The following is a 24,962-nucleotide window of genomic DNA, read 5'->3' on the forward strand; positions in this document are numbered from 1 at the left end:
TTCTCCCTGCTTGGGATTCAGTTTACAGCATGTAACTTGGGAAGGAGTATCTGCAGGAATGCTTCCCCATCCAAGAAATCTACACTCAGAACTCAAACAGGGCTTCAACAGTCCATTGGCAATTGGTGAGGCAAGGCTTAAGCAGATGGAAATGGCACCCTAGGACTCAGGGCGAGGGTGGGGTGAGGGCACAGAAGGGTGCTGTCTCTCTTCCCTCCTGTAACGGCAGCCGCTGTGAAGGTGGTCTTAGGAGCACAGGGCTTTGAGCAGCCAACAGTCAGGGCCCTGGAGAATGAGCCAATGCAGTGTGTAGGGGGGTCCGGCCTCAGATAACAAGCCTGAACAAGAAGCCTTTGGCCTATTTTCCTTCTCTCATTGCTCAAATAAGCTTCCTTCCTGGTGCCGCTCAGGGCTCGGCTTTATCCTTAGGAGGTGTTTCTAGGTACCAATGAAGAGCACCTTTGGACTTGCTGCATGTATGAAGGAAGTAAGTTGCTGTGGATGGAAATGTGCATGTCAAGCATCCAGGTGTTCTGTCAAGACACCACCCTTTCCCTGGGCTAGCTCTTCACCCTAGGCCATACAGCTTCAGCTTGCCCACCCTCAGAGAAAAGGCCCCTTTCTGGGAATCCTCTAAGAGCAAAGCCAGAATGCCCACCTGCCCAACTTTCTCTTTTCCCCCTCACCCTACAATCTTAATCAGAAAGAATGCTTTGCATAGCAGCTGCCTGGTCTCTGGAGAGGCCTGTGTTTGAATGTGAGACTTTATACTCATTAGCAAGAAGAAGTCCTATTGCACTGTGTGTCCAGTCTTGGTCAGTGTCTCATCCAGAGAAAGAGTCCAGTGATAAAAATGTAAAGCAGATCTAAACCATATTGGTGGGGGTCAGTTTTCTTTATCAACTAGGCTATAACTTGGCCAGTTACTCGGTCACAAACTAATCAAGGTGCTGCTCTGATGGTATTTCATAGATGTGCCTATCGTCTACAATCAACTGAGCTTGAGTAAAGGACACTATCCTCGATAATGCTGGCGGGCCTCACCCCATCAGTTGAAAGGCTTACATTGTAAAACTGAGGATTCCCTAAGGACGAAGAAATTCTGCCTCAAAACTACAGGATCAACTTTGACCCGAGTTTCTCTCGCTGGCCTGCCCTATGGCTTTCAGACTTGCCAAACCCCACATAAGCCAGTTGTATGAAATGTCTACCATCTTTCTAACTATCTGTCTGTCCATCTCATCATCTATCAACCAAATCTCCTACTATTTATGTTTCTCTGGAGAATCCTGAGTGACACACTGACATTTACTGAAAGACAACAGAGCAGAGCCAATTCTTTGTCCGCAGAAACATTTGTTGAATTTCCCTGCCTACTTTCCTTACATTCTCCAGTCCTTTACACCCTCATGCTCTGCAGCTACCCCCTGGCACCTTCTCTACAACACACACACACGCGCACACACACATACACACACACTACATATGCAATATGTATACATATAATATACATATGTATGTAATATTATATATGCATAATATCTCCATAGCCTTCCTTTATAACATAACTCACTCCCACTGCCCATGAAGGCTCCCCTCCCCTCTTTCCTTCCCCCTCTTCTGCCAGTCTCTCTTGGAGTCGACCCAGGCCCTTCTGGCAGAGACCCACCCATCCTCATGCTCCCACCACTGCTGAGTAGGCTTATCCACACAGGGATGGGGATGGAGAACAGGGCAGAGGAAGTGGTGAGTGGACAAGACACTTAACGATCTTACTGGCCAAGAATGAGGAAACGAGGACATGCATATTCATATCTGAGTCATTTTTTATCCTCTTAAGTTTTCCACACCACTTTTAAATTTAAATTATTAAAAAAATTCTCCTGAAACCTTCATAACAGTCCATTTTGATATTACCCTGATGAGGTGGATCAGGTAGATATTACTCCTTAGACCAGAAAAACAAGAGTTAGAGAAATTAAAAGTTATATCCAAGGTCCTACTTTGGGTCTCACTTGACTGATCACAAAGTTGGGGTTACAACCTATGATTTCTGACTCTACCCCGTTATGCCAGCTCTTTATAAAGAGAATGTACTTGGTTCACATTAATTAGTCATTTAACAAACATGCACTAAAGACTAGGGACTCCAGGATGGGCTGGATAGAAAGTAGAATACGACACAATCCCCGCTTTCAGGCTGCAAAGAAGAGCCGTGCTGTTACAAAGGTGCAACACCCTGGTTTCTCACCGCAGTCAAGAGCAAGGCAGTCTGGGAGGGCGCTTCCCCAGGTGTGAGCTCCTGCCTACCTTCCACCTTCCTCAAGGGACATGATTGGCACAATTTGACCTAAATCTAGTAGCTGTATGTGTCAGGAAGCCCATATATTAATTCGTAGCTCTCCAAACAATGTCTGGATGTAGAGTGGCCAACGGCAATAGCGTTCCAACAGCACACACAGGCTGTCACTGTGATGGGGGAATTGCTCTGTGGGTCCCCCAGGGGTGGGGAGCCAGCCTTGGAAAGAAAGGAAGTCGGGCAGACCAGTATCCGCAGGGCAGGCAGGGAAAGAAGACTTTGAAACTCCCTTGAACAGCATGAATTCTCCCCTCACGGAATTACTGCTGTCCTTGCTTCTCCTTCTATTAGTTTTATAATCATTAAAAAGAAAATTAAAAGCAGAGAAGATGAAAAGAAAAAAAAGAGATGATTTTCAAGAGAAATAAGGGGAAGATATAAGGAAGGATTATATAAGGCAATAAAATGGAAGAAAGAATTTCGACTCAAATTGGATAATAGCAATTATAAAAAATTGAGAACACATTTGAAAGATGAACGGTTAAATATAGATATAAAATGATTTAAAGTAAAAAATCATAATTAATAGCTTAAACCTCTAATGTTATAAAGTAAAATTATAATTATGCTTTTGAAAGGTTGATAATTAAAAAGTAGAGATAAATACGGTATATGAAGTTAAAAACTCAAATTAATCATAACAGTATTTTAGAAATGATGAGTATATCAACAGAGAAGTGGCCAAAAAACATGAATTCACATATGAAGAAATCTAAACAATTACATGTACGTGCAGAAATGGTCAACTTTACTAGTAATGAATGAGAATTTTAACTATGAGCTATTGATATTTACTTATCAAGTTGGTAACAGCTTGAAAAATGATATTCAACATAGTCAAAGATACAGGAAACATTCATGTTCTACAGGCAGAGGTCTAAATTATTTCAGCCTTCAGAAGTTGGTAAGACACATGAGAAAAGTGAAAATATACCTTCTTTTTTTTCAAAATGTTTATTGTGGTAAAATACATATAAACTGTATCATCTTCAGCATTTGGAAGGGTACAGATCAGTGGTCTTAATTAAGTACATTGATGTCATTGTGTCACCACCACCATCCACCTCCAGAGCTCTTTTCATCTTGCAAAACTGAAACTTTGTACCAACTGAATAGTAACTCCTGTATTTCTGCCTCCCATCCACACACACCCCAGCCACTGGTAACTACTTTTATTCTACTTTCTGTTTCTATGAGTTTGACTACTTGAGGTATCTCATATAAGTGGAATCGTACTGTATTTGTCTCTTAATATACATACTTTTTTGCTCAGCAATTTCATTGCTAAGACTTTATCCTAGATAGATAATCACAAATGCACAAGTTACTTACAGGAAACTTGATCAAAGCATTGTTAATACTGTTTTTTAAATTAGGAGGAAAAATTCCTAAGTGCCCAAGAGTAGGAACTTTGATACATAAATGAGGATTTATTTATTACGGGAGGAATCCTTTGCAATCATTAAAAATATTGTTCTAAAAGAATATTTAATGACATGGAAAAGAGAATCACAATATGTTAAGCAAAAATGCCAGTAGGCTAAAGAGCAGTATATACTATAGGATCTTGTTAATTTTTAAGAAAAAAAAGTGTGTATATTCTTAATACATTAGCACTCGTTATTGGTAGGTAATGGGTATTTATGGATGATTTAAATTTTCAATCCTTTGTTTATTTACATTTACCACAATGAACACATGTTATTTTAATAAGCAAAAGTTACTCAAGAAAAGATTAAGGAAAATAAGATAACAGCTTAAAAATAAGAACTCTAAATTAAGAATTTAAAAATAGAATCAATCTAAATAATTCAAATATCTGGAACACATACAAATAAAATTCAATATTAAGGGTTTGGAAATACAATTCATAAGATATTTTAAATCAGGCAGAATAAAATTACCAACACCAGAATAATAAAATCACCTTTCATTGAGCTGCCAGTGAATGCCAGAGGCTGTTCATGCTAGGTGCTTTAAAGTACATTAACTAAAATAGGGTGATAGAGTAAAAAAATTCCTTTATTTATTGAATCATTGGATAATAAGAGAGAAAGAAACATCCGAGAGGGGAAATTTCAGTCCTTATAGCAACATCTAAGTAGGACACTCTTTCCTCCTTGAGAAACCTCCTTCCTCACATCCTAGTCTTGGGAGTAAATGGCTCTTTCTGCTAGTCACCGAGCACAAAGAAGAAATACGTTCAAATGGGTCCTCATGCTCCAAACTACTCTAGGTAGGTTCTGTCTCTGTTCGAGGCCCTAAGAGAGCCCCCTGGTCCCAGGCCCAGCCCCTACCTCCTACCCTAGTAACCAAAAGGGACATGCCGTCCTGTGCAATGACCGCTCCATGCTATTCCCAAAGGTTGGGGAAATGAATGTGCCTTGGTATACGGAAGATATAGCAATTTATCAGTTAGTATTATTTTGTGTGTCAATTTACAGCAAATGAGACTCAGATTTGTTTGCTCATATAACTTTTAAGTCCAGGAAGATGTCTGGCTTTAGTTATTCATAGCCAAGAGGTATGACCAGGACTCAGTTTCTCTCTCTCCGGTTCTTCTTGTCTCTCTTCTCTCTGATTTAGCTACATTTTTTTTTTTTTTTGGTTTAACCTCATTTTTAGGCAAGTTTCTCTGGGAATCACAAAAGGACACCACAGGCTACATCCTCCTTCTCAGGCAGTGGGAATCTATTCCAGAAGCTTCCTCGGAAGGAAGACATTTTTTTCTCCCAGAAGCACTGAGAGATCTGCTGAGAGGCTTAAGTCACTCAGGAACCTTATTCCTGCCCTTCCTGGGCTGATGGCTGAGAAAGGGAACAGGGAGTTTGTGAGTAGGAAATTAGAGCATTAGTGGCCAGAGAGGAGAGAAGCAAATGCTGGGGAAAAGCCCACAAGTGTTCATCCAGGCCATTATTTGATTTTAGGAAGCCAGGGAAGACTTCACTGTATTGTAGAGGTGATGTTTGAAATGGGGCTTCAAGGAAGTTCATGATCCGAAGAAGAGAAGGAAAGTCTTTGCAGATGGAGGTAATGGAATGCTCAATGACTGAGTTATGAAATGTACTGGACTCCTTAGAAATGGGGAAAAGTTTAGTGAGATGGTGATCACAGGGCCATGGAAAAAGACTGGCTGGGGTCAGATTCTGCCCAATTAGTAACCAAGAGGCAGAGAACAGATACATTTCATTTAGATGTGTATACTTACTCTCAGATATCTGGTCCTAAAATCTTGGATGCAGCCCACCAACCCAGGTGGATTACCCTTAAATTCAATTCAAAACCTGATGTTTAACAATCAGCTTGAAGAAAAAACAAGAATTCTGATTTGTAATGTTTGTCTTCCGTTATGTTGAAAATACTCTGCCCGGAGTCAGATTCAAGCCACCCAGTGGACGTCACTGGATGTAGGACAGCTTGCCCAAGTCAATATGAGCTTGCTCCGGCCTCTCACACTTTACATTCCTCAGCTGGAGATCGCTTTGGACCTACTGGCCCATGGCTTTCTCATGTATCCATCTTCAGATTTTCTCAGTTAGAGACATGACTATAATAGATTCAGAATATTCTTGTTATTGTTAGATATTCTACATCCCAGCTTTCCTGTTGAAGATTAATTCATCCTCTCAGATGTATTCTATCAAATGAATCTTTAATTTTTTAAATGAAATATTATTGCTTACATCTTACATATAGTCAAGTGCACAAATCGTAAGCATTCATTTCAGTGAATTTTTACATAGATATGTGCCACACAATGACCTCATTATAAAACATTTCCAGTGTACCAGAAGACTCCATTGTGCGCCCTCCCCAGTCAACCCCACTCATAGAGTAACACCTATTCCATCATCTACCCCATAGATTAGGTTTGCCTGTTTCTGAACACCATATAAATGGCTTCATGCAGTATGTATTCTTCTGTGGCTTCTTTGTTCAATATCATGTGTATTATATTAGCCACGTTGTAGCAATAGTTTATCCTTTTTTGTTGTTGTAGTATTGCATTCCATTGTGTGAATATAGTGCAATTTATCCATTCTAAAGTTGATGTACATTTGGGGCTTTTGTGAATAAATCCTGCAATGAATATTCCTACATGTGTCATTTGGTAGACAGAAGAATCAATTTCTGTTGTGTATATTCACAGGAATGGAATTGCTGTGTCATTAGCTAGTGCATGATTAGTAAATAGTATTTTTTATATTATATATATATATATTCTCTATAAATTATTCCCACAGGGAAGGTGTACTGATTTGTGGCAGGTTTGAGCCACCTCTGTGCTGGACACCTGCATCAACACCTCACGGCTGTCAACTGTTCCTCCCCATCTCTGCTTAGTAATCCTGTTTGCCACAGGTACAGCAGCAATGTCTCATATTGGGCATTACAACTCTGGCATGTAGGACTTGAGAAGTCGACTTCTCGTAAGAAAGCATGAGTAGTGGCAAAGTGTAAGATCAAATGGCTTGAGATCTGGAATTTTCCAAGGCTCTGATGAAACAAGGCTGTGCAGTCTCGGCCAAATCACTCAGCCTCTCTGGGTTTACGTTCCTTCATCTGTGAAACAAAAGGAAGATTAGATGGTGTCAAGTTGCTTCCTAATATAAGAATTGCATTGTCCAGATTCTTACTAAGGGTTGCGATATACTGTGCTTTGGAACATTTGAGTAAAACAGAGTTTCACTGGAATTCAGATGCTCCCAAAGTGTCCTCCTTGGGTGCCTCTCTGAGCTGGGACAAAAATGCAACCAAAAAGGGCAGCTCAGGTCATGACCAGTTGTGTAGAAGGTGTACTTAGAAACATACCTATACTATTGCATCAATAAACAGTCATTTCTCTGCCTGTCCAACATTGAAGCAGAAGTGCTTGTGTAACCTTGATGCATTTCAAGCATTTGTTATTTGGAAGTAAAGAGGCTAACAGCCTGTACAGAAATCTCTCAAGATCCGTGACAGGTAGCTATTGTAAAAGGGTTAGGGAGAATGTCCCTGTGTTCTTAAAGAAAAATGGTTTGCAAATTTATCAAGGCCAGAGAAGCCATTCAGGAGAGATGACGGGTGGAATGTTTGTGCCTGTTTAAGGGTCCAAGAGAAGAGATGAGCCTCTTCTGACTCGGACTCTGTCAGAGATGATCACTCGAAATCCAACACATAGGAAGTCCACGGGCCCTGGGACCTTTTCAGGGCTTGAAGGCAGATGAGACAGAAGCTGGGCTGTGTTGGCCTCTCTCCCTATGGGCAGACCTTTCCCTACTCGCTGGCATCCCTCCTTCCATGCCATAATACCCCCACTCTGTCTTTCACCCACTGTGTTCTGATGCACATAGGATGAGGAGAAAAGAAATGAGGTGTTAGGGAGAAAACATAAACATGGGGAAAAAATAGCGTAAGAATGTTTAGGAAATGGTAGAGAATTGCCTTTGAGAAAACTGCTGTACATTTGTTGAGACTTTACTCTGGAATCATCTTTATGCTAAAGGTACCAGGAAATCTTCTTGGTGCCTCGCCAAGTTGTAACCCATGTGTAAAATTTATTTTAGCTATTTGATGTTACGTGATGTCTGTTAAGTAGAGTGGTCACAAGAGCCCATCCCATGTATGACACGATTTAACAGCATACGGAATTTACTGTGAGCAAGAAATTGGCAGCAAAGGGGATTGACTATTCAGCAGAAGTCGAAGATGGATGGAAGGAACCCTGTCTCATGATTTTACTAGAGGCACGGGCAGCGCACGCGTAAGTATTACTTCAATGGTGGTGGGATACTAAAGGGAGACCATGTGATTTGTGCCACTGCTGTGGATACTTTCAAAGAAGACACATTATTATGCTGTATTTGTGAATGCTTTGTAATCATTGCTGACCTGTTTCATGCTATTTTGGGTTTTTAAATGGCTTCAAGTGAGCTGCCCAGAATTCTTGTAATCAAAATATATCACATAAGCGCACCCCTCCCACCCCCCAAGAACTATGGTTTTAGGGCTTCATTGTTCTTACATGATTCTACATGAAATAATTGGCGGGTTAAGCTTTAAGTTTGATGTCCTGTTATGGCTTGTCAAGTAAGTCTTAGTCCATATTTTCAGAATGTCTTTATATTGATTGTGTGCACGACGTAAGAAGCACTTTTCAGTGATTTTAATTGGTTTGCTATAACTATGGCAACTATATGTCCTAGATTTCCTAGGGTGATACTGATTTCAAGGACTGATTCAATTGTCTCTATAAGCACACAAATAATAGAGCATGTGCTCCAATTTCTGGCTCAGAAAATATGACCATTATATCTATGCTCTATTCGAGCACAGGCCATAGAATCTGACCACTACTGTACTAGCTGAAATTCTGCTTCGGAAAGCTGAGGAGAGGCCCCAGTGAACGACGCATTCATTAGCTTTTCTGCTTGGGGGTCAGGAGCAGGTCTCTCTTCGCCCTGATGCCCCATCATGCCGGATCATGCTTTCTGTTTTTGCCTCACCTTCCCACCCACCTCTTCCTACATTCCCAGTTAGTGTATCAGGGATAGTCAAGTGATGTGTGAAGGAAAAGTGGTAGAAGAGGGACCATCAGAATTTTACTTTTGCAACCTTGTGTTTAAAGTTGGGATTGAAAAAGCAAGTATGTAGCAAACACCTTCTTCCTACCTTGAAACTTGTGGAATTTTGTTTGAGTGATTTGGAAGTCATAGTAGATTTTTTTCAGGGGAGGGGCCATTAAGGATGGTTGGAATTTTGACAGCAGAAGCATTTGTTTGCTTATTTGTAGCATTAATTTCAAGGGTTTGACATGAGGGGAAAGTAAGACATTGCTCAGGATGAAGGAGCTGGAAGGTAATACTGTTTGATAGCCAAGAGAAGATTTGGGAAGCATCAAACTACTGTCCAGTTCTCTCCTCTGCATCAAAGGAGACTGTTGCTATCTCATGTTTTTATTTGGAATGCTGGTCTCATGGGCAAACACTGAAGAAAATATTATGTTGTACTATTGTTGCAGCTATTTGGGTAGGCCTCGTGTGATTAGGAAGAGCCTCTGATAACGCTAAATGCACCCGAGAACCTAGGAAACATGGAGCAGCTGGTGCACAGGAAGGCTAGTAGCTCTGAGAGAGCCAGCTGATATAAAAACTGCAGATGGAAGGCCTCCTCAGAATCCTGGGCAATTCACGAATCTTCTGGAGTTGCACTCCTGGAGGTCTTCACTCCTGTGCTGTTATTTGTAGGACTAAGCTAATTCCTGAAGGTCTTTTTTACTGTAGTCTCCCTTTTGATTGGCTTAGTTTTCAGTACCTTGAAGCTTCTCTCAATTTTTCTTCCTTTTCTCATTCTTTTTCCTTTAAAACACCTATTCTGGACTTTATTGAATGATAAATTCCAATTGTGTTTGGATACACATTCTTTAACATCTTTATTAATATGTAGCTTACATATCATAAAGTTCATCCACTTTGTGCAACTCAATGTGTTAGCATATTTGCATAGCTGTACAATCGTCATCATAACGTAATATGATTTTCCACAGATTTACCTACTCCCGACATTTCATTCAAATAGAATCATGTAGGAAGTGGTTTTTTGGTGTCTGGATTCTTTCACTTGGCATAATGTTCTTGAGGTTCATCTGTATAAAATATGTCCGTACTTACCTAGTTTTATTGCTGAATTTTCAATTAATTTTTCTGCCAAATAATATTCCATCGTACAGATGTACAACATTTTGTTTATCCATTTATTCATTTTTGCTGAATAGTATTCCATTGTGTGGATATACAACATTTTGTTTATCCATTCATCGGTTAATGGACTGTTGAGTGGTTATTGATACTATTATAAGTAAAGTTCACTAAATTTCATTTTTGGCTTGTTAATTGCTAGGGTACTGAAATACAATTAATTTTTATATTTTGATCTTGTATCCTAAAACCTGTTGAATTTTTTAATTAGTTCTAATAGCTTTTTAGTGAATTTCTTGGGATTTTTCAATTTATAAGATATGTTATTTGTGAATAGAGATTTTTATTTTTACTTCTTTCCCAATCTAGGTGTCTTTCTTCTTAGAGTTTCTGCTCCCACCTATCTATGCTATGATGCCTCATGGTTCTGACTCGGTATCAGAGATTCTTTTTTTGTATAATCTGAATTTTCAAATGTAAATTTGAGAAAGCAACAGAGAGATGGAGAAAAGGGAAGAAGATAAGAATCTGAGTGGCTCATGTGTTAGCTACTATTTTTGTTTGGGCAAAGCTTTGTGTTCTAGCTCATTGGTCTTTGGCTAATAAATGCTGCATTTGGGTTAGGTGGGCATTAATAAGTTGTGCTCAGAGACAAAGGGAGACCACAGGTTCTGGGTAGCTCAAGAAATTTTCTTTATAATGGGCTGTAGGGCTGGCCTGACTTGAAATTGATAGAGATGGAACAATATTGTTATAGTAGGCATTTTTCCAAGAATAAGATGTTTCTTCTTTTTTTAATTCAACAATTTTTTTGTAATGTTGTTGGTCAAAGTGAATTATAAATTCTGAAGTATTTCTAGATTGCTTCTTATGACCACTTACATGTTTCTGTATTATAAAAAGTGAAGGCAATACACTGTTTTCCCGTGCTTAGCCTTCATCATCTTTATTTGGTTGAAAGAACTTATTTAATGCTCTAAGGAGATAAACATGTTTAAGATAACTAGTGGTTCCTCTTTCCAAGAAACTCTTTCCTTAAAATTAGTTTTTTTGATAAGAATTTATTGAGCATCTGTTTTATGTAGAACCTCCAATATGTGCTATATATTAGGGTAATAAGTGAGGAGGGTGTGTTTGTAGAGATATTCCAAAGAAACAAAATACCTGATTCCTGGGATTTTTTACTTCTTGGAAGAAGGAAGGTTTAAATATATTATACAACTTGAGAACAAGTACAAAGTAACATGTAGTCTCAAAACTGCAAAGTAGCATGGTACAATTTGAATACATACATGTAGAAAAGCACAAAATGATGATATGAGATAAATTCAATACTCTGCTACTGGAAAGGGATACAGAGATGAAAAAGACATACATAGTCTCTGCTGTAAAGATTCCATAATAATAAATGAGCACACAACTGAAGCTCAAAAATGTTGCTGTATTTTTGTAGATGCTTTTGTAATAAGAGGATACCATGCTGTCTTGTGGCTGGCTGCTTTTAATGGTGAAAGGCACTACCTAAAGATACTACTACCATTATTGGCCTAATTTCTAAAGAGAATACATATGCCTCTGTAAGACCAAGGTAATTTGGTTTAACTTACATGTCACAGAGCATTTAGCAAAAAATAATTTTTAAATGTGTATGTAGTTACTTAAAAATTTTTTTACTAGTCTTGTAGAGATGAAATACTGAAGAAGAAACTCTAAAGTAGTCTCAACTGTGCCTAATGTAGTTTCAATTCCTCCACTAATTTACACCACTTTTGACAATCACTGAGCTCTTCTCTGTCTCATCATCTGTAGCCTAATCAGTTTATGTATTTTAAGTGGAAGGAGACACAAGGTGCAGGCTCTGTACGGCTGGTGCTAATAATTTATTTTGTTTTCTCACATGCAGATTTTAAACTATATTTAAAATTTTACTTTACAGAAACAAATAGTATATAGGTCTCATGAGATTAGGCAATTGTCATATACAGTTTTTTTTTGTTTGTTTTTGTTTTTTAGTGGCTAAGACTTTAAAAAATGTTAAATTTTGCCTGAGGGATTCGTTGATAGGAGTGGTTCGATTAGGAGAACTTATCTCCCTAATTAAACTCTGAGTTCCTTTAGGAGAGTGATTGACTTTCAACTCACCAGCCTAAGTTTCTAGAACCTTATCTTCACAGTATGTTTTATTATGATAGAACTTCCTCGAAGACAACAACTCCCAGAATGCCATGCTCCCTTGCGCTCTAGGGATTCAGGCAGGAACGTCCCAGCACCCAATGCGCCAGATCGTGCCTACAATTCCCGCTACACCCAGGGGCTCCGGAAACTTGTCAAACTCCACCTGTTGCCATAGTATCCGGGTCTGGACCAGCCAATTCGGCTGCACCCGAGGAGGAGAGGCGGGACGTTCGTATCTCCGACCAACTGGAGGCACTTTTGTTGTGGAGCGTGACCGGAGGAGGCGGGAGCTCAGGACCGGCGCCTTCTCCTTGCTTCTCGGGGTCGTGGCCTTGCACCCGCGGTGCGAGGAAGTCGTGTGGCACGTCCACGCGCGTGTGTGCGCGTGGGGCCTGAAGTATTCGTGGATCCGCGCGAGGTCTCTGCGGGGTGGAAGCAGGAGCCATGGGCGGGACCGGGAGCACCCGCCGGGTCACCTTCGAGGCGGACGAGAATGAGAACATCACGGTGGTGAAGGGCATCCGGGTGAGTGACTGGGCGGACAGAGGGCCAGCGCTCCGACTCAGACCCCAAACCCCGGTGCTTCCCGGGACCCGCCCAGCCTGGTTTCCCCTGTCCCGCCCGAAGCCAAGTCTCTGCAAGGAAGCGTGAAGTTTCAAGACTTGGGACATTCATTCAGAGCTCTTTACTGGTTGCGCCAAGTGCTGAGCACTGTGCTTGGGCGGGTGGGGGATGCCAGGTTGAATTAGACCCTGCATGTAGGTGCTCACAGTCTAGTTTTGACTGTATTGCTCATTAGTTGTGGAACTTTATCTGAAACTCCTGTCTCACCGTACCCTTGTGTGAAATGGGGCTTGTCTTGGTCCTGGTTTCACCACCCAAACCCTGCTTTTGCACTGCTCACGTTCCCTCTCTCTCGGTGAGTGGGCGTTTTCAGTGGCCTTTTATCTGCTGTCATTTAGTGCTCTTTCTCTGGTACCCTCCTGTCCTCCAGCGTGCACAGATGCCCACCCACCAACCCCATACACTGCTGGCCTGCCTAGGTGACTTCTGACTTCACCCTCCAAACTCCACACTTCTTGACATCACTGGGTATCTCCTCTTTGCCTACTTTGTGGCCTGCCATGCGTAGGTTTGGGACTAGGCCTAGTAACCTCAGAATTAGTGTCCGCCAGCCTGATAGTGCCAGAGGTAGGTTTGCAGTTTTTCTGACCGCTAGAAGTAATAAAATCAGTAATACGTTGCAGAGAAATTTTTAAAGCCCCCTGCTTGTGCTTGATACATAAACTGAAAACTTGATTTTTCTCTAGGCTGTCAGTTTACCAGCACTAACACACTCTGCGCTGCACCTGAATTTGGAGCCTCACATTTTGGATGTATGCTTGAACCTAGTAAATAGTTTTATTTCAGAAAGTTATATATTTCATGTTTTTCTTCCTCTGTTAGTACACAACCAGCCTAAGTAAATTAAATGTGTAAATTATTTTAGCATTTGTTACCAGGAAATAAAACTTCTTAAATATTTGAACTGTTTAATATTTTTTTATTCTGAATATGTAAATTGAGAAGCACTTATTAAAGCTTTCTTTATAGAAACTCAGACTGTTGAACTCAGTTTTTGGTCTGTGACTAGCATTTCCTTGTGTCTTTAATTAATGGTAGTACTGCTTTTTGTAATAAAATGAGGCTGCATTCTTTGTGTTTTGTAGTTTAGTTGGTACTTCGGAGTAGAACAAAAATTCCTGTAAACTCTGACTTTTAAGCAGAGATTTGTTTAATCTTGTCTTTAGGCTTTGAGTATTCCATAGCAGAAGGTGAAAAAGAAATAAAGTAAGAAAAAGGAAAGTAAGTTTTGGGCGAGAAGACATTGGCTGGAAAGATGTGTAAGTCCACGTTCCCATGTTCTAGTGGAGACACAGCGATGACAGCAAATCATAGAGAGATTGATGGCAAATGTTAGAGAAGGTTAATTGGATAAGTATGACAATAGGGATAGATACTAGGTTAAAATGGAGAGATTGTCTAATAAAAAACTTTTTTTTTTTTAACAAAAGATGGAAATATTTACTTTTCTTAGAGTATGTTTGATATTGTTACAATTCAAGCACATACCATTCAAGCACACACCAGGCTCATTTTGACCTCTATGCTTTGCTTTTCTTCAGAATATGCCCTTCACCTGGGATGCCCTTGCAGTGTTCTCCCTGTTGGTTCAAAGGCCCTTTTCAAGGATGATTTGCATCTCTCTGAGCTTCAGTTTTCTCATTTGCAATATGTTGGAGCTTGAGTACATCTTTAAGTTCTCGGCATTTTTCCAGTTCTTAAATTCTGTGAGTCTAGTAGCACTATGAGTTTCTTGTAGTCATACTCAGCCCATTGTAGTTTTCTTTAAAAATCACAAGCTGTTGAATAGTTGAGGACTCGGGTCATTCTGATTTCTTCAAGGTCATGGTCAAAAGAGTATCAACTTGTTAAAGAGACCTCTGTTTAAATTTCAGGTTAGGCCTTTGGCCTTGGACAATTCACTTCTACGATCTTATTTCCTTATCTATACCATTCTGTTGATTGTGGTGAGAAGTGAGATAAGGTATTTAAAGCATGTGGCACACTAGATTTTTAATAAAAGAGAGCTGTTATTATGATAGGGTTCCTAACATATCTAATATTCTAAGATTGTTTGGAAGTGTTGTGTAAGTGGAAAGAGCATGTGCTTTGCAACCAGGCTGCCTCTCACTAGCTCTGTGGCCCTGGACAACCACTTTTGATTGTGTTTCCTCGTTCAGTATGTCTGGAAAATGAAGCCTACTTTTGATACTTTTGTATCAAGCACTATTTTGTGAGAATTTGACATAATGTGTATGTAAGCTTCTAGCACAGTGTCTAGTACTTTGACAGTGTTCAGTACTTTTATGGGTAGTAGCTGTTATTAGAGCTGTTCAAGAGATGGATATGTAAACTGTATATAGTGCTCCCACAGGTATACTTAAAAAAGTATGGACTAGGAAATGGGAGTCCTACAACAGATTCATCTGGTTTTTGTCTAGGCATTTTGTAGATGTTTTCCAGCTGATATTTTAATTTTTCTTAGATTGAAACAGACATCTTGTTCCCCTTTGAGACTGGGTAAGGATAAGCAACAGTCTCAATATGGTAAGTAAGCGCTGCTTTTAGCTCAGTTGATTAAAATGTGCTGATGAGACCCAGACTTCATTGTTGAATTGCAGATAGGTTATCTGAATCTGGCTGAAGGAAACTTCAGCTTTGCCCAGTTGTCTAACATTTATGTTATTACTTGTAAGAAATGAGAGTCTACTAACAATTCAACAGATTTAGTCACTGTTGAAAAGCCAATTCTCTGTTCCACTGATAAGGATAGTACTTTCATCTTCATTTATCTTGATATAAAAGAGTAAGTAACATTTAGTAAGCAACATAGGCTTTCAGTAATGAAGCTGCATTTATTAATAAATCTTGTTTTTCTAGATTTTTCTTGTTGAGGTCCTCACTGTTAGTTAATTAAAGGACCTGTTTACAATTTTAAGTTTAAAGTTTCTTCTCACCCACCAGGTGTTACTTTCATGGTATATATAGGGTCACGTTTTTTTCCCTTTATCCTTAGCAATTGATAGATTTGTCCCCAGATCTATAAAGTAATTGCATTCTTTCACCTGATTCCAACTTTGAATTTGAAACAACTGATGGGTTGGCCTTGCCTTGCTATTGATACATAAACTGAAAATTTGATTTTTCTCTAGGGTGTCAGTTTACCAGCACTAACACAGTTTCTGCTGCACCTGAATTTGGAGTCTCACATTTTATAATATAAAATAAAATAAATTCTAAATAAATTCCTAGAGATAGATCAAACATTTGCATTACTCATATTACATGTCCTTAATAGGATTTTCTGAGTACCTGCTGGGCCTTTTGGAAAGTATGCTTACCACTCAATCTTTCGTGAGTTTATCTGAAACATCAAAGCTGCAAGTGAACTCTTCCAGAGCAAATGTCAACTTCAATGAGTATCATTTTCAAAGTAATATTTATCGTGCTTTCCAGGCATAAACTAATCTCTGCAACTGGCCTTGAAGTTGCAAGCTGAAATTCACAGGAGCCATGCATACGGTAGTGTGGATGCTCATGTGGAGCACAAGGCTTTGGGAAGTACTGGCAGTTGAGAGTCCCTAAATGAAAAAAATTATTTAATGTGGGATGTTGTTGAGAGTTCTGGATTGTGTACTTCACAGTGGCTACACATCCAGTTAGGAGTGCTGAGGAATGTTGTCCCAGAAATTCAGTTAACTGGTAGGTGATAGGTTCCTTTCCATTTTAGATCTATGAATCGCCTGGGCAGAGTACCATCTTAAGCTCTCTAGGATTTTATACTAACAGTAGAGATTTGTTTTTCCACTAATGACAAATGCAAACAAATACAAGTTACAAATATAAACAAAAATTATGTATCTATGGTGTATACACACACACATATGTAAATACATATATATGGCATTCCTCCATGCCCTTAAATAAGTATTTAGGAGTAATTTCTTCCAAATAATGGCAGTTTTCAGAGTCTGTGCCTCAAAGTGGTAGTTGAAAAGCAAACCAACACTCTTACAGAAAACGACCTATGCTACATGGAAGGAAGACCAAGTAAAAAATGGTCTGAATCCTTTAATCAGTTGCATGAGACACATCAGGAAAATGAGAAAAGCTAGTGTGGAGCTGAGGGTCAGATTTGTTTCTGAGACATGTGGTTCCTAACTACCTCTTAGAGAAGGGCAACTTAAAGGGTGATGTCTTCCTCCTTTCACTCTGTTTCTTAGAAATAGAAATATTTCAGCTGTTCATCTTGTCCAACCTCCTGTTCCTGAGAAAATACTGGATTCTAGATTGGTGGATAGTGTATTTGAGTGGGAAGGCTGTAGAAGATGACATACGTCCTTTCATCCTCTCTGGAGCACATGTTGGTGTGGTGAGTAATGCAACCCCAAACTTGGTAAACCCAATTTACTTAAATTTGTCTTTAGCAGCAGTAGAGAATAGGGTAGATAATCAAGTCAGTGGACTGAATTCTGCCATGTTGGCAGGCCCACTTCTCTTGAACAGTGGTTCTTAGCTTTTGATTCATAAACTACTGTAAATCTGTCAGCTGTGGACTGTCCCCAGTACAGTGTAATAAACATAATTTTGCATGCAATTAAGGAATTAATCCATAGACTCCAGAGTCCATGGACCTCAGGGCAAAATTCCAGCATTAATTGTGTGTGTGAGATTTCACCATTCTTTGCCACAAGTAATTTCTATAAATTGCACTTGGTATTTACCTTGATGGAGATTCCAGAGATATCTGGAAACCAGGTAAAGTAGCCGTGGATTTTAAATAGGTGAAAAGCTTCTCTAAAAGAAGTACCCTGTTTAAGGAAAGATGTTTCCTGAAGAAGTTCTTTCTTATATAGAAGCTGCTTATCCAGCTCTCACAGAAGCTTATGTTGTATCTTTGAGCCCATTTTGGGTCGGTCTGCATCACAAAGAAGAGCTACAGATTCTGTGTCTAACACTGGCCAGGAGCTCTAAATCTTGTCAGAAGCTTCACAAGTGAGAACCCCTGTTGTCAGAGAAGCTCAGGTGAGTGTGCAGGTCTGGACTTAACTCCTGCAACTGGAAGGTTAGCTCAGTGGGTATTAACTTGAGATACAAAAGATAGCACAGCTGTTGCATCTGTACCCATAGCCGTGAAGGGCCTGGCGATGGGGTAAACCATGCTTGGCGTAAGCCGAGTCACAACTGTAGGCTGTGTGGGTGTTTCTTCTGAAGGGTCTGAGGATCCGCTTATGAGTGATTGTCAAGAACAAAAGAGAGATTGACTTTAAAGGAAGCCCTACAATGTGTTTATCAACTCAGAAAATGAATTGTGCCCTTTTGGTTGGCATGCTTATAAATTTACTGAACTATAACCAAAGACCACATTGGAAAATGTTTGGAGTTGATGTTAGAATTTGACATTAAATAGCAAGTTTTGAGGCATCAGATAAGCCACAAAAACAAATAAAAAGTTGACAAGAAGCAATTAGTGATTAGGTTGGAAGAGACATTGCACTTTTACTACCCAAAGAGCATAGATAGATATAAATGAACTCTTACATATGCAAATCAGGATGGCGGTTGCTACTGGCAGTAGCCATAGGCCTAGTATTGCACCACATGGAGAAGGAGTTTAGTGTAAACTTGGCCTGAGTTGATGAGTGAACCAAGAGGAAATGACCAGAGGGAGTCCCCAGGGCTGGAGCTGTATTGATAATAACTTTACTAAGTATTTGTGTAGCACTTTATAGTTGACAGTGCACTTGAAATCCTCCCTGTAGCTCTGGTCATGGGTGTTACTTTCAGTTTCAAATGAGGACCATTGACATGACTTCCCTGGAGTTAAACAGCTAGTAGGTAGCCAGTGCTTTCTCCTCTATTCTGAGCCAGCCTATTCTTTTACTCTCAAGGAATGATGCTTTTGAGGCTGCATTAGTGATTGGTAGAACTTTTTGTGGTATTTATTTTGAAAGTAGCAATAGATAATGGCAAGGTATGAATATTGATGAGAACTAGATGAAGTGATATTTAGAAGTAAGGGTACCCTGTCTCCAATACAGGTGAAGGTTTATAGCTAACACTTGATTTTTAGCAAACGTATTCACTTTCTGATTAGGTGGGATATATACTTAGTGTAGTTGTAGCTCTTTGACTTTTGCCTGAAATACAGAAATATAAATTAAAATATAAAATTATATAAAAATGTTGAATTAGCTTTAAGCAAATTATATTAGGTATGTAACTATATTGTATATAATACATGGCATATAGTATATGTGATAGTATGTGATATATACAACATACACAGTATTATAGCATACTATATTAACAGTCTTAATATGTAATGAAGTTTGTTACCTTATATATTGAATGAACTTTATATACATTGTGTATCAATTAAAGTTTGTTTTAGGATTCTAAAACTTGGTAAGGCTCATTTTATCTCTAGGAAGTGATTTATTTTATCATGTGGGATTGAATGAGTGTATTGTTTAATAGAAGAGAAAGCACTGGACTGGAGATAGGGGGTTATTGCTTGTGGTCCTGATGCTACCCATAACCGGATGTTATTCAGAATCTCCCCTTTCTCACCTGTAAATCGAGAGGATTGCAGTCAGCCCTACAGGGTTTTTCATAAGATGTACCCTCATGTTGGCAGGTGACTTTGAGCAGCATCTTAGTGGCTGTCAATTGTTAGAAAACATGCAACTGGCCCTGGCATCTTCAAATTGAAAGTTCCTTGGTGTTCTCCTTTCCAACTTCCACTTCTCTTCCAAGAAAGGAGTCATTGGTTTCTTTCTTCAAAGCCCACAGCTTTTGAACTGGTTTTCCCTTGACTGTATCACCTGTGTTCTGGTTTTTTCCTGAGATTTAAGTAACTCTTTAGGCATACATGATGTATCACAATGGCCTCAAATAGTGCTTGGCATAGTAAACATTTGGTGATTTATATAGGAGCTCACAGTGTCTATGGAAAGGTGGAAATGCAAATGCTTGTCTTACCACCAGAGGCTATTTTGGAGATTTGTGCCAGGTTCAGGGGGCCAGAAGGAAGGGGAGCTTTGAGTAGGCAGAGTTGGAATGGAATGGGGAACTGGTTTAGTCAGAGAAGGCTTTAGGATGTTTGACTGGATTTTTAAAGTTGACTCCCTCTGTAAGGAGCAGAGAAGACAAGGTGGGGAGGTGTAAAGGCAAAGAGATGGTAACACATAGTAGCTAGTGTGGGTGGAGAACAGGGTTAGGCTGACCAAATGATAGGTCTCGAACACCATGCAAAGGAATTTGGACCTTCCTGTCAACAGAAGGTAGCTTGAAGGATTTGAAGCAGGGAGTTCCTATAATATGATTTGCAATTTAGGAGGATCATTGATGGTGCATGAATTAGGGCAGGGAAATGGGAGAAGAGATGATGAATTCATTAAATATTTAGGGGTTGAGAAAGTTATGGCTAAAAGAATGAGGGAGAGAGGAAAGTTGAGGACAAGTCCTAGCTCCTATTTAGGAAGCTGGATGAAGGTGGTGTCATTAATGAGATAAGGAAAGCCAGAGGTGGAAGAGGTTATTTGCAAACTTGAATTCAGTTTGGGACATGCATTTGAGGAGCTTGTGGTCTGTTCCTGAGGCAATTCAATGTTGGGCTGGAGGTAACAGATTTAGGATACATTAATTTATCAACAACAGTTAAAAACCAAGGGAGTGGTGGATGAGATTACCAACAAGAGCACCCCAACAAGAGTGAGAAGAGAATAAAGGTAAGGAACAGAATTTTGGATCTTCTAGCATTTAAGGGTAGGTAGGGGAGGGGAAACCTGCAAAACAGGTAAGAATGGCCAGAATCCTAGGACAGTTTGGATGGTGGGCCCATCAGAAAGCCAAGAGAGAGATTTGATGCATCAAAGGCATTCAATGCTAAAGGGAGGCTATATAAATTAGGTGCTTTATAAATACAAATATGAAACATATAAATACAAAAGCTTATTTATTTCCTCATTGGTGATTTTCACCAGAACATTTTCACTGCTGTATTGGATTGGTGGTAAGTCAAGGAAATGAAAACTGGAAGAAGGTCCTTGAGGATACAGGAGGGAGATTACCCAGTTAGTTGACCCAGAGACTGGTGTCCTTGATGACACCTGCTTCACTCCCATGTTGTCAGACACTGAGTTTGGCAATGAAATGCCTGAGTGTAACCGTGGATAAAATGAAAGTCCTTGTGGCCAGGATTCCTACCTGGCCCTGGTCGGCTTGCTCACTACACACGTGTGGGCAATATGTTGCTATTGACTCTATATAAAGAGCTCCACCCAGTGGTCTAGGTGACACGGTGGCACGGCTGCAAGGCTGCAGGAAAACAGAGCAGAGGCTGGAGTGGTGGCAGTGCTGAGGACAGAGGCCCAGAGGACGGTTGTGCAGGCAGAGAGGCCCAGAGGCAGAGACAAGCTTACTGCATAAAGACTTGCTCTGAGTGGATGGGATTTTAGTGATCTGCCATTGTGGAAATAAAGTTGGATATAACCCTTTCACCCCAAGAACATTCTGTTGTCATTTCTTTGGTCACACAGAATCCATAGTGAACTTGCCAGGGCCTGAAACCCATTGGCAAGACAATTGGCGTAGTCAGCAGGATTCATTGGTGACCAAGGAAAAAGAACAGGTTGCCCTCACGGGAGGAGTGTTTTAGCAGGCTGCACCTATGGACGGGAGACATTCGAGTGTCCCCTGTGGACATGTACTATGAAGGGGTGGAGGACTGGGGTCCACCCCAAGGGAAAGCTTACTGAAATGGTGTCACTATGAAGTGCTGTGGTCTGAGAGGAAGCAGCAGGAGAAGAAGAAGTGGCACGAGAAGAAGCAGGCTGCCAGGTGCCCTGGGGCAGATGAAGGAAGAGACCCAAGAAGGAGTGGCACGAGAAGCAGCAACATGTAGACTGCCAGGTGCCATGGGGCAAAGAAGGATGTAATGGAGCCGTCAGCCCCAGAAATGGAGGAGCAGAAGTTTGAAGAACAGGTTGGGGTGGAGGCCCTGCTGGTGCTGGAGGCATCGGCTCCTCCTTGGTTGAGAACCCCCTCCCCGGGTGAAAGCTGGGGGAAAGCCAGAAGGACTTGGCAACCGTGGGTTCTTTCAGGAAAGGTGCAGCCTCCTCCTCAGATTGTGGGGCACTCCATGCTCTGCTTCTGTCCTCAGGCTCAAGCATGGAAGGAAATACCGTTTGCTTCTCAAAGGAAGAATTTAAAGGGCCGCGTGAAGGTCACGAGGACCTGGATGTGGGTTGGTTTGAAAAGGCAGGAGCAGACAGAGAGAAATTGGACTGGAGCTGTGGCAACAACTGAGACCAGAGCAGCGGTTCCAGCTGCTGAGGACGAAGCAGAAGGGAGAGAGAAAGCAACGAGATTGGCCTGTGTGTCTGCAAGACTTTTTGTTGGAGAGGCTAGAGAAGGTGTGTATTGTAAGGACCCCCCATTATCCTTTTGGTTAACTCCTTTGAGTAGAACTGGTTTGAATACAGCCAGGATGACCACTTAGTGGCAATGAATCTCCTCAGGCTTGAGAGTTATTATAATTTGTTGTAATTTTTGTTATTTTTATATTGAATTATGTTGTGGAGTTTGATTACAATGTTCCAGCTTCCTTGCACAGGGATCATTGCAGAGGACTGAGGGCACACAGACTGAGAGGAAAGAATCCTGGAGGGGTGGAGTGTGGATATAATGAAAGTACTTGTGGCCAGGATTCTCACCTGACCCTTGTTGGCTAGCTCACTACATGTACATGTGCTCAATACGTTGCTATTGACTATAAAAGAGTTCCGCCCAGTGGTCTGGGTGACGCGGTGGCACAGCTGCAAGGCTTCAGGAGAGCAGAGCAGAGGCTGGAGTGGTGGCAGCGCTGAGGACAGCGGCCTAGAGGATGGCTGTGCGGGCACAGGGGCCCAGAGGCAGAGACTGGCTTGCTCCATGAAGACTTGTTCTGAGTGGATGGGTTTTAGTGATTGATCTGGTACTGTGGGAGTAAAGTTGGATATAACCCTTTCACCCCAAGAACATCCTACTGCCATTTCTTTGGTCACACTGAGTCCACAGTGAACTTGCCGGGGGCTAAAACCCATTGGCAAGACAGTAACCTTGAGATTCAGATTTGAATCCTGGCTCCATTCACACATAAAGTGTGAAATCCAGGGAGTTATTAAATTTGGTTAAGATTCAGTTTCCTCACCTGTACAATGTGAGGAGATAATGAGAGTAGCTGTCTCATGTGATTGTTAAGGATTAAATGAGTAAAGTGCTTAGTTAAGTGTAATTCCTGGCACATAATAAGCACTCAGTGAATGGTACTATTTTGAATCCTAAGTATCTTTTGAGTAAGTTCTCGCTGGATTACCATAATAGTTTTATTCTTTTTTAAACTGTTTTTTAAAAACTTGCTGTATAACTTAGATATTATAAAATTCACCTGTTTTCTGTGTCTGACACTTTCTAATAAATTTACAAAGTTGTGCAACCATTGCCACAATCCAGTTTATAGCATTTTCATCACCCCAATAAAATCTCTTATGCCAATTATAGTTAATCCCCATTCCTACCCCAGCCTTAGGCAACCACTTACCTACACTCTGTGTATATAGAGTTGACTTCACTGGGCATTTCATGTAAATGGAATTATACAATATGTAGCCTTTGTGTCTGGCTTCCTTGTTTTCTAGGCCTATTTATGTTGTAGCAACATCAGAATTTCACTTCTTTTTATTGGTAAATTGTATTTCTTTTATGGGTATATAATGTTATGTTTGTCCATTCACCAGTAGATGAACATTTGTTTCCTGCTATTATGTTTCTTGCTATTACGAATAATGCTGGTATGAACATTCCTGTGCACATCTTTGTGTGGACATATGCTTAATAGCTTCTTGATTGGTCCTTAGCTTTCTTCAGGGGTCCTCCTGCTCTGTTCTTGTGCCCCCTCCAATCTGTTCTCTACACTGTGGCTAGACTGATTCTTTCTAAAATGTAAGTCTGATCCTGTTATTTACCCTGCTTAAAATCCTTCAGTTGTGCCCAGTTGCCCTTAGGATCAAGTTCAAACTCCTTAATTTGAAGGGTTTACTAAGAGTCTTCAAAATCTAAAATCTCATTTCCTTCTCTACCTTCTCTTTCATGCTGCCTCCAGCTTCCTGCTTCAGCCAGTCTTTTACTCATTCATATTGTTTCATTCATTTATTTAACCATTCATTCAATTAAGCAGGATTATTGAGGCTCTGAAGACATAATAGACAGGCCAGGCAAATCTTAGCTTTCATGGAACTTCCTTTCTAGTGTGAAAGGCAGACAAAGACAAGAAAGCATCAGATAGTGTTAAGTGCTATAAAGAAAATAAGAGGATGATATGATAGTAACTGGGGGTTGACGACTCACATCTCCAGGCCTGAGTGTTCCTCACAGCCTCCACCCTCCTGTCAACTGCCTACTTGGCATCTCTTGATGTCTGATGGTGGTGAGCCCTATTTCTCATTTATGCCTACATGTGCTTCCCCCTTTGCGTATGCTTATCTTGCTTCCTGTCTTCCAATCTCCTATTCATCCTTCCTAGCCCAGCCCCATGGGCAGCCCCATGCCCAAGCCTGGCTAGATGTCTGCCCATTATGCTTTGTCTGTGCTGCTTCTACAGGTCAGCTGACTTTAGTAGCACTCTTCACATTGTGTTTAAGTGCCTGATGCTTGTCTGTCTCCTCTACTCCACTTTAAGCAGGGTGACTGGTGAATACTCAACCTAGCTTAGTTCCTGGCATATAGTTGGCACATAATAAAATCTGCTGAAAGAGCGATTGTGGTTAGCCTTGAACAGGAGAGACAGAGGGACACCATACTTGCATACATTAATTCGTAGGATTAGGGAAAGTTGAATGAGTTCTGATGGTTTACATTTCCTGAGATTACTGTTAAATGCACAGTATAAAATGGGAATAGTTGTTTATAATGAGCAACTAGCAGTGCATTTGAAGAAACAAAGAAATAATGCTGTGGGTGCATCTTGAAATGTTGAAGTTGTTCTCACTTGCTTTTAGTAAAGATTTTCGATTTAGCCTAATTTCTTGAAGCCATCTGTTATATATTGATAGGGATGACTAAATAACTTGGATGCTATTGTACTGTTTTCTTTCTTGTTCTTTTCT

At 40.5% G+C, this 24,962-nt stretch overlaps 1 protein-coding gene and 1 long non-coding RNA gene across 4 annotated transcripts in view; both read left to right on the plus strand.

Moving 5' to 3' along the window:
* Positions 1–12,475: 12,475 nt before the first annotated feature.
* Positions 12,476–24,962, plus strand: part of CHCHD3 (coiled-coil-helix-coiled-coil-helix domain containing 3) — a 279,592-nt gene continuing 267,105 nt past the window's right edge. Inside the window, exon 1 of one of the 3 annotated variants that reach the window (XM_037019634.2) lies at positions 12,476–12,735. In XM_037019634.2, coding sequence (XP_036875529.2) covers positions 12,655–12,735 — 81 coding nt within the window. In that variant the 5' untranslated portion in view covers positions 12,476–12,654. The remainder of the gene's footprint in view (positions 12,736–24,962) is intronic. The other 2 variants (XM_037019632.2, XM_037019633.2) reach the window with 2 other exon arrangements.
* On the plus strand, positions 12,747–24,922 carry LOC140849854 (uncharacterized). The gene is made up of 3 exons (XR_012132107.1): positions 12,747–13,401; positions 13,521–17,185; positions 21,980–24,922. It is a non-coding gene; the product is annotated as an uncharacterized lncRNA (long non-coding RNA).

Source organism: Manis javanica, chromosome 6 (genome assembly GCF_040802235.1).
Source record: "Manis javanica isolate MJ-LG chromosome 6, MJ_LKY, whole genome shotgun sequence".
Taxonomy (NCBI): domain Eukaryota; kingdom Metazoa; phylum Chordata; class Mammalia; order Pholidota; family Manidae; genus Manis; species Manis javanica.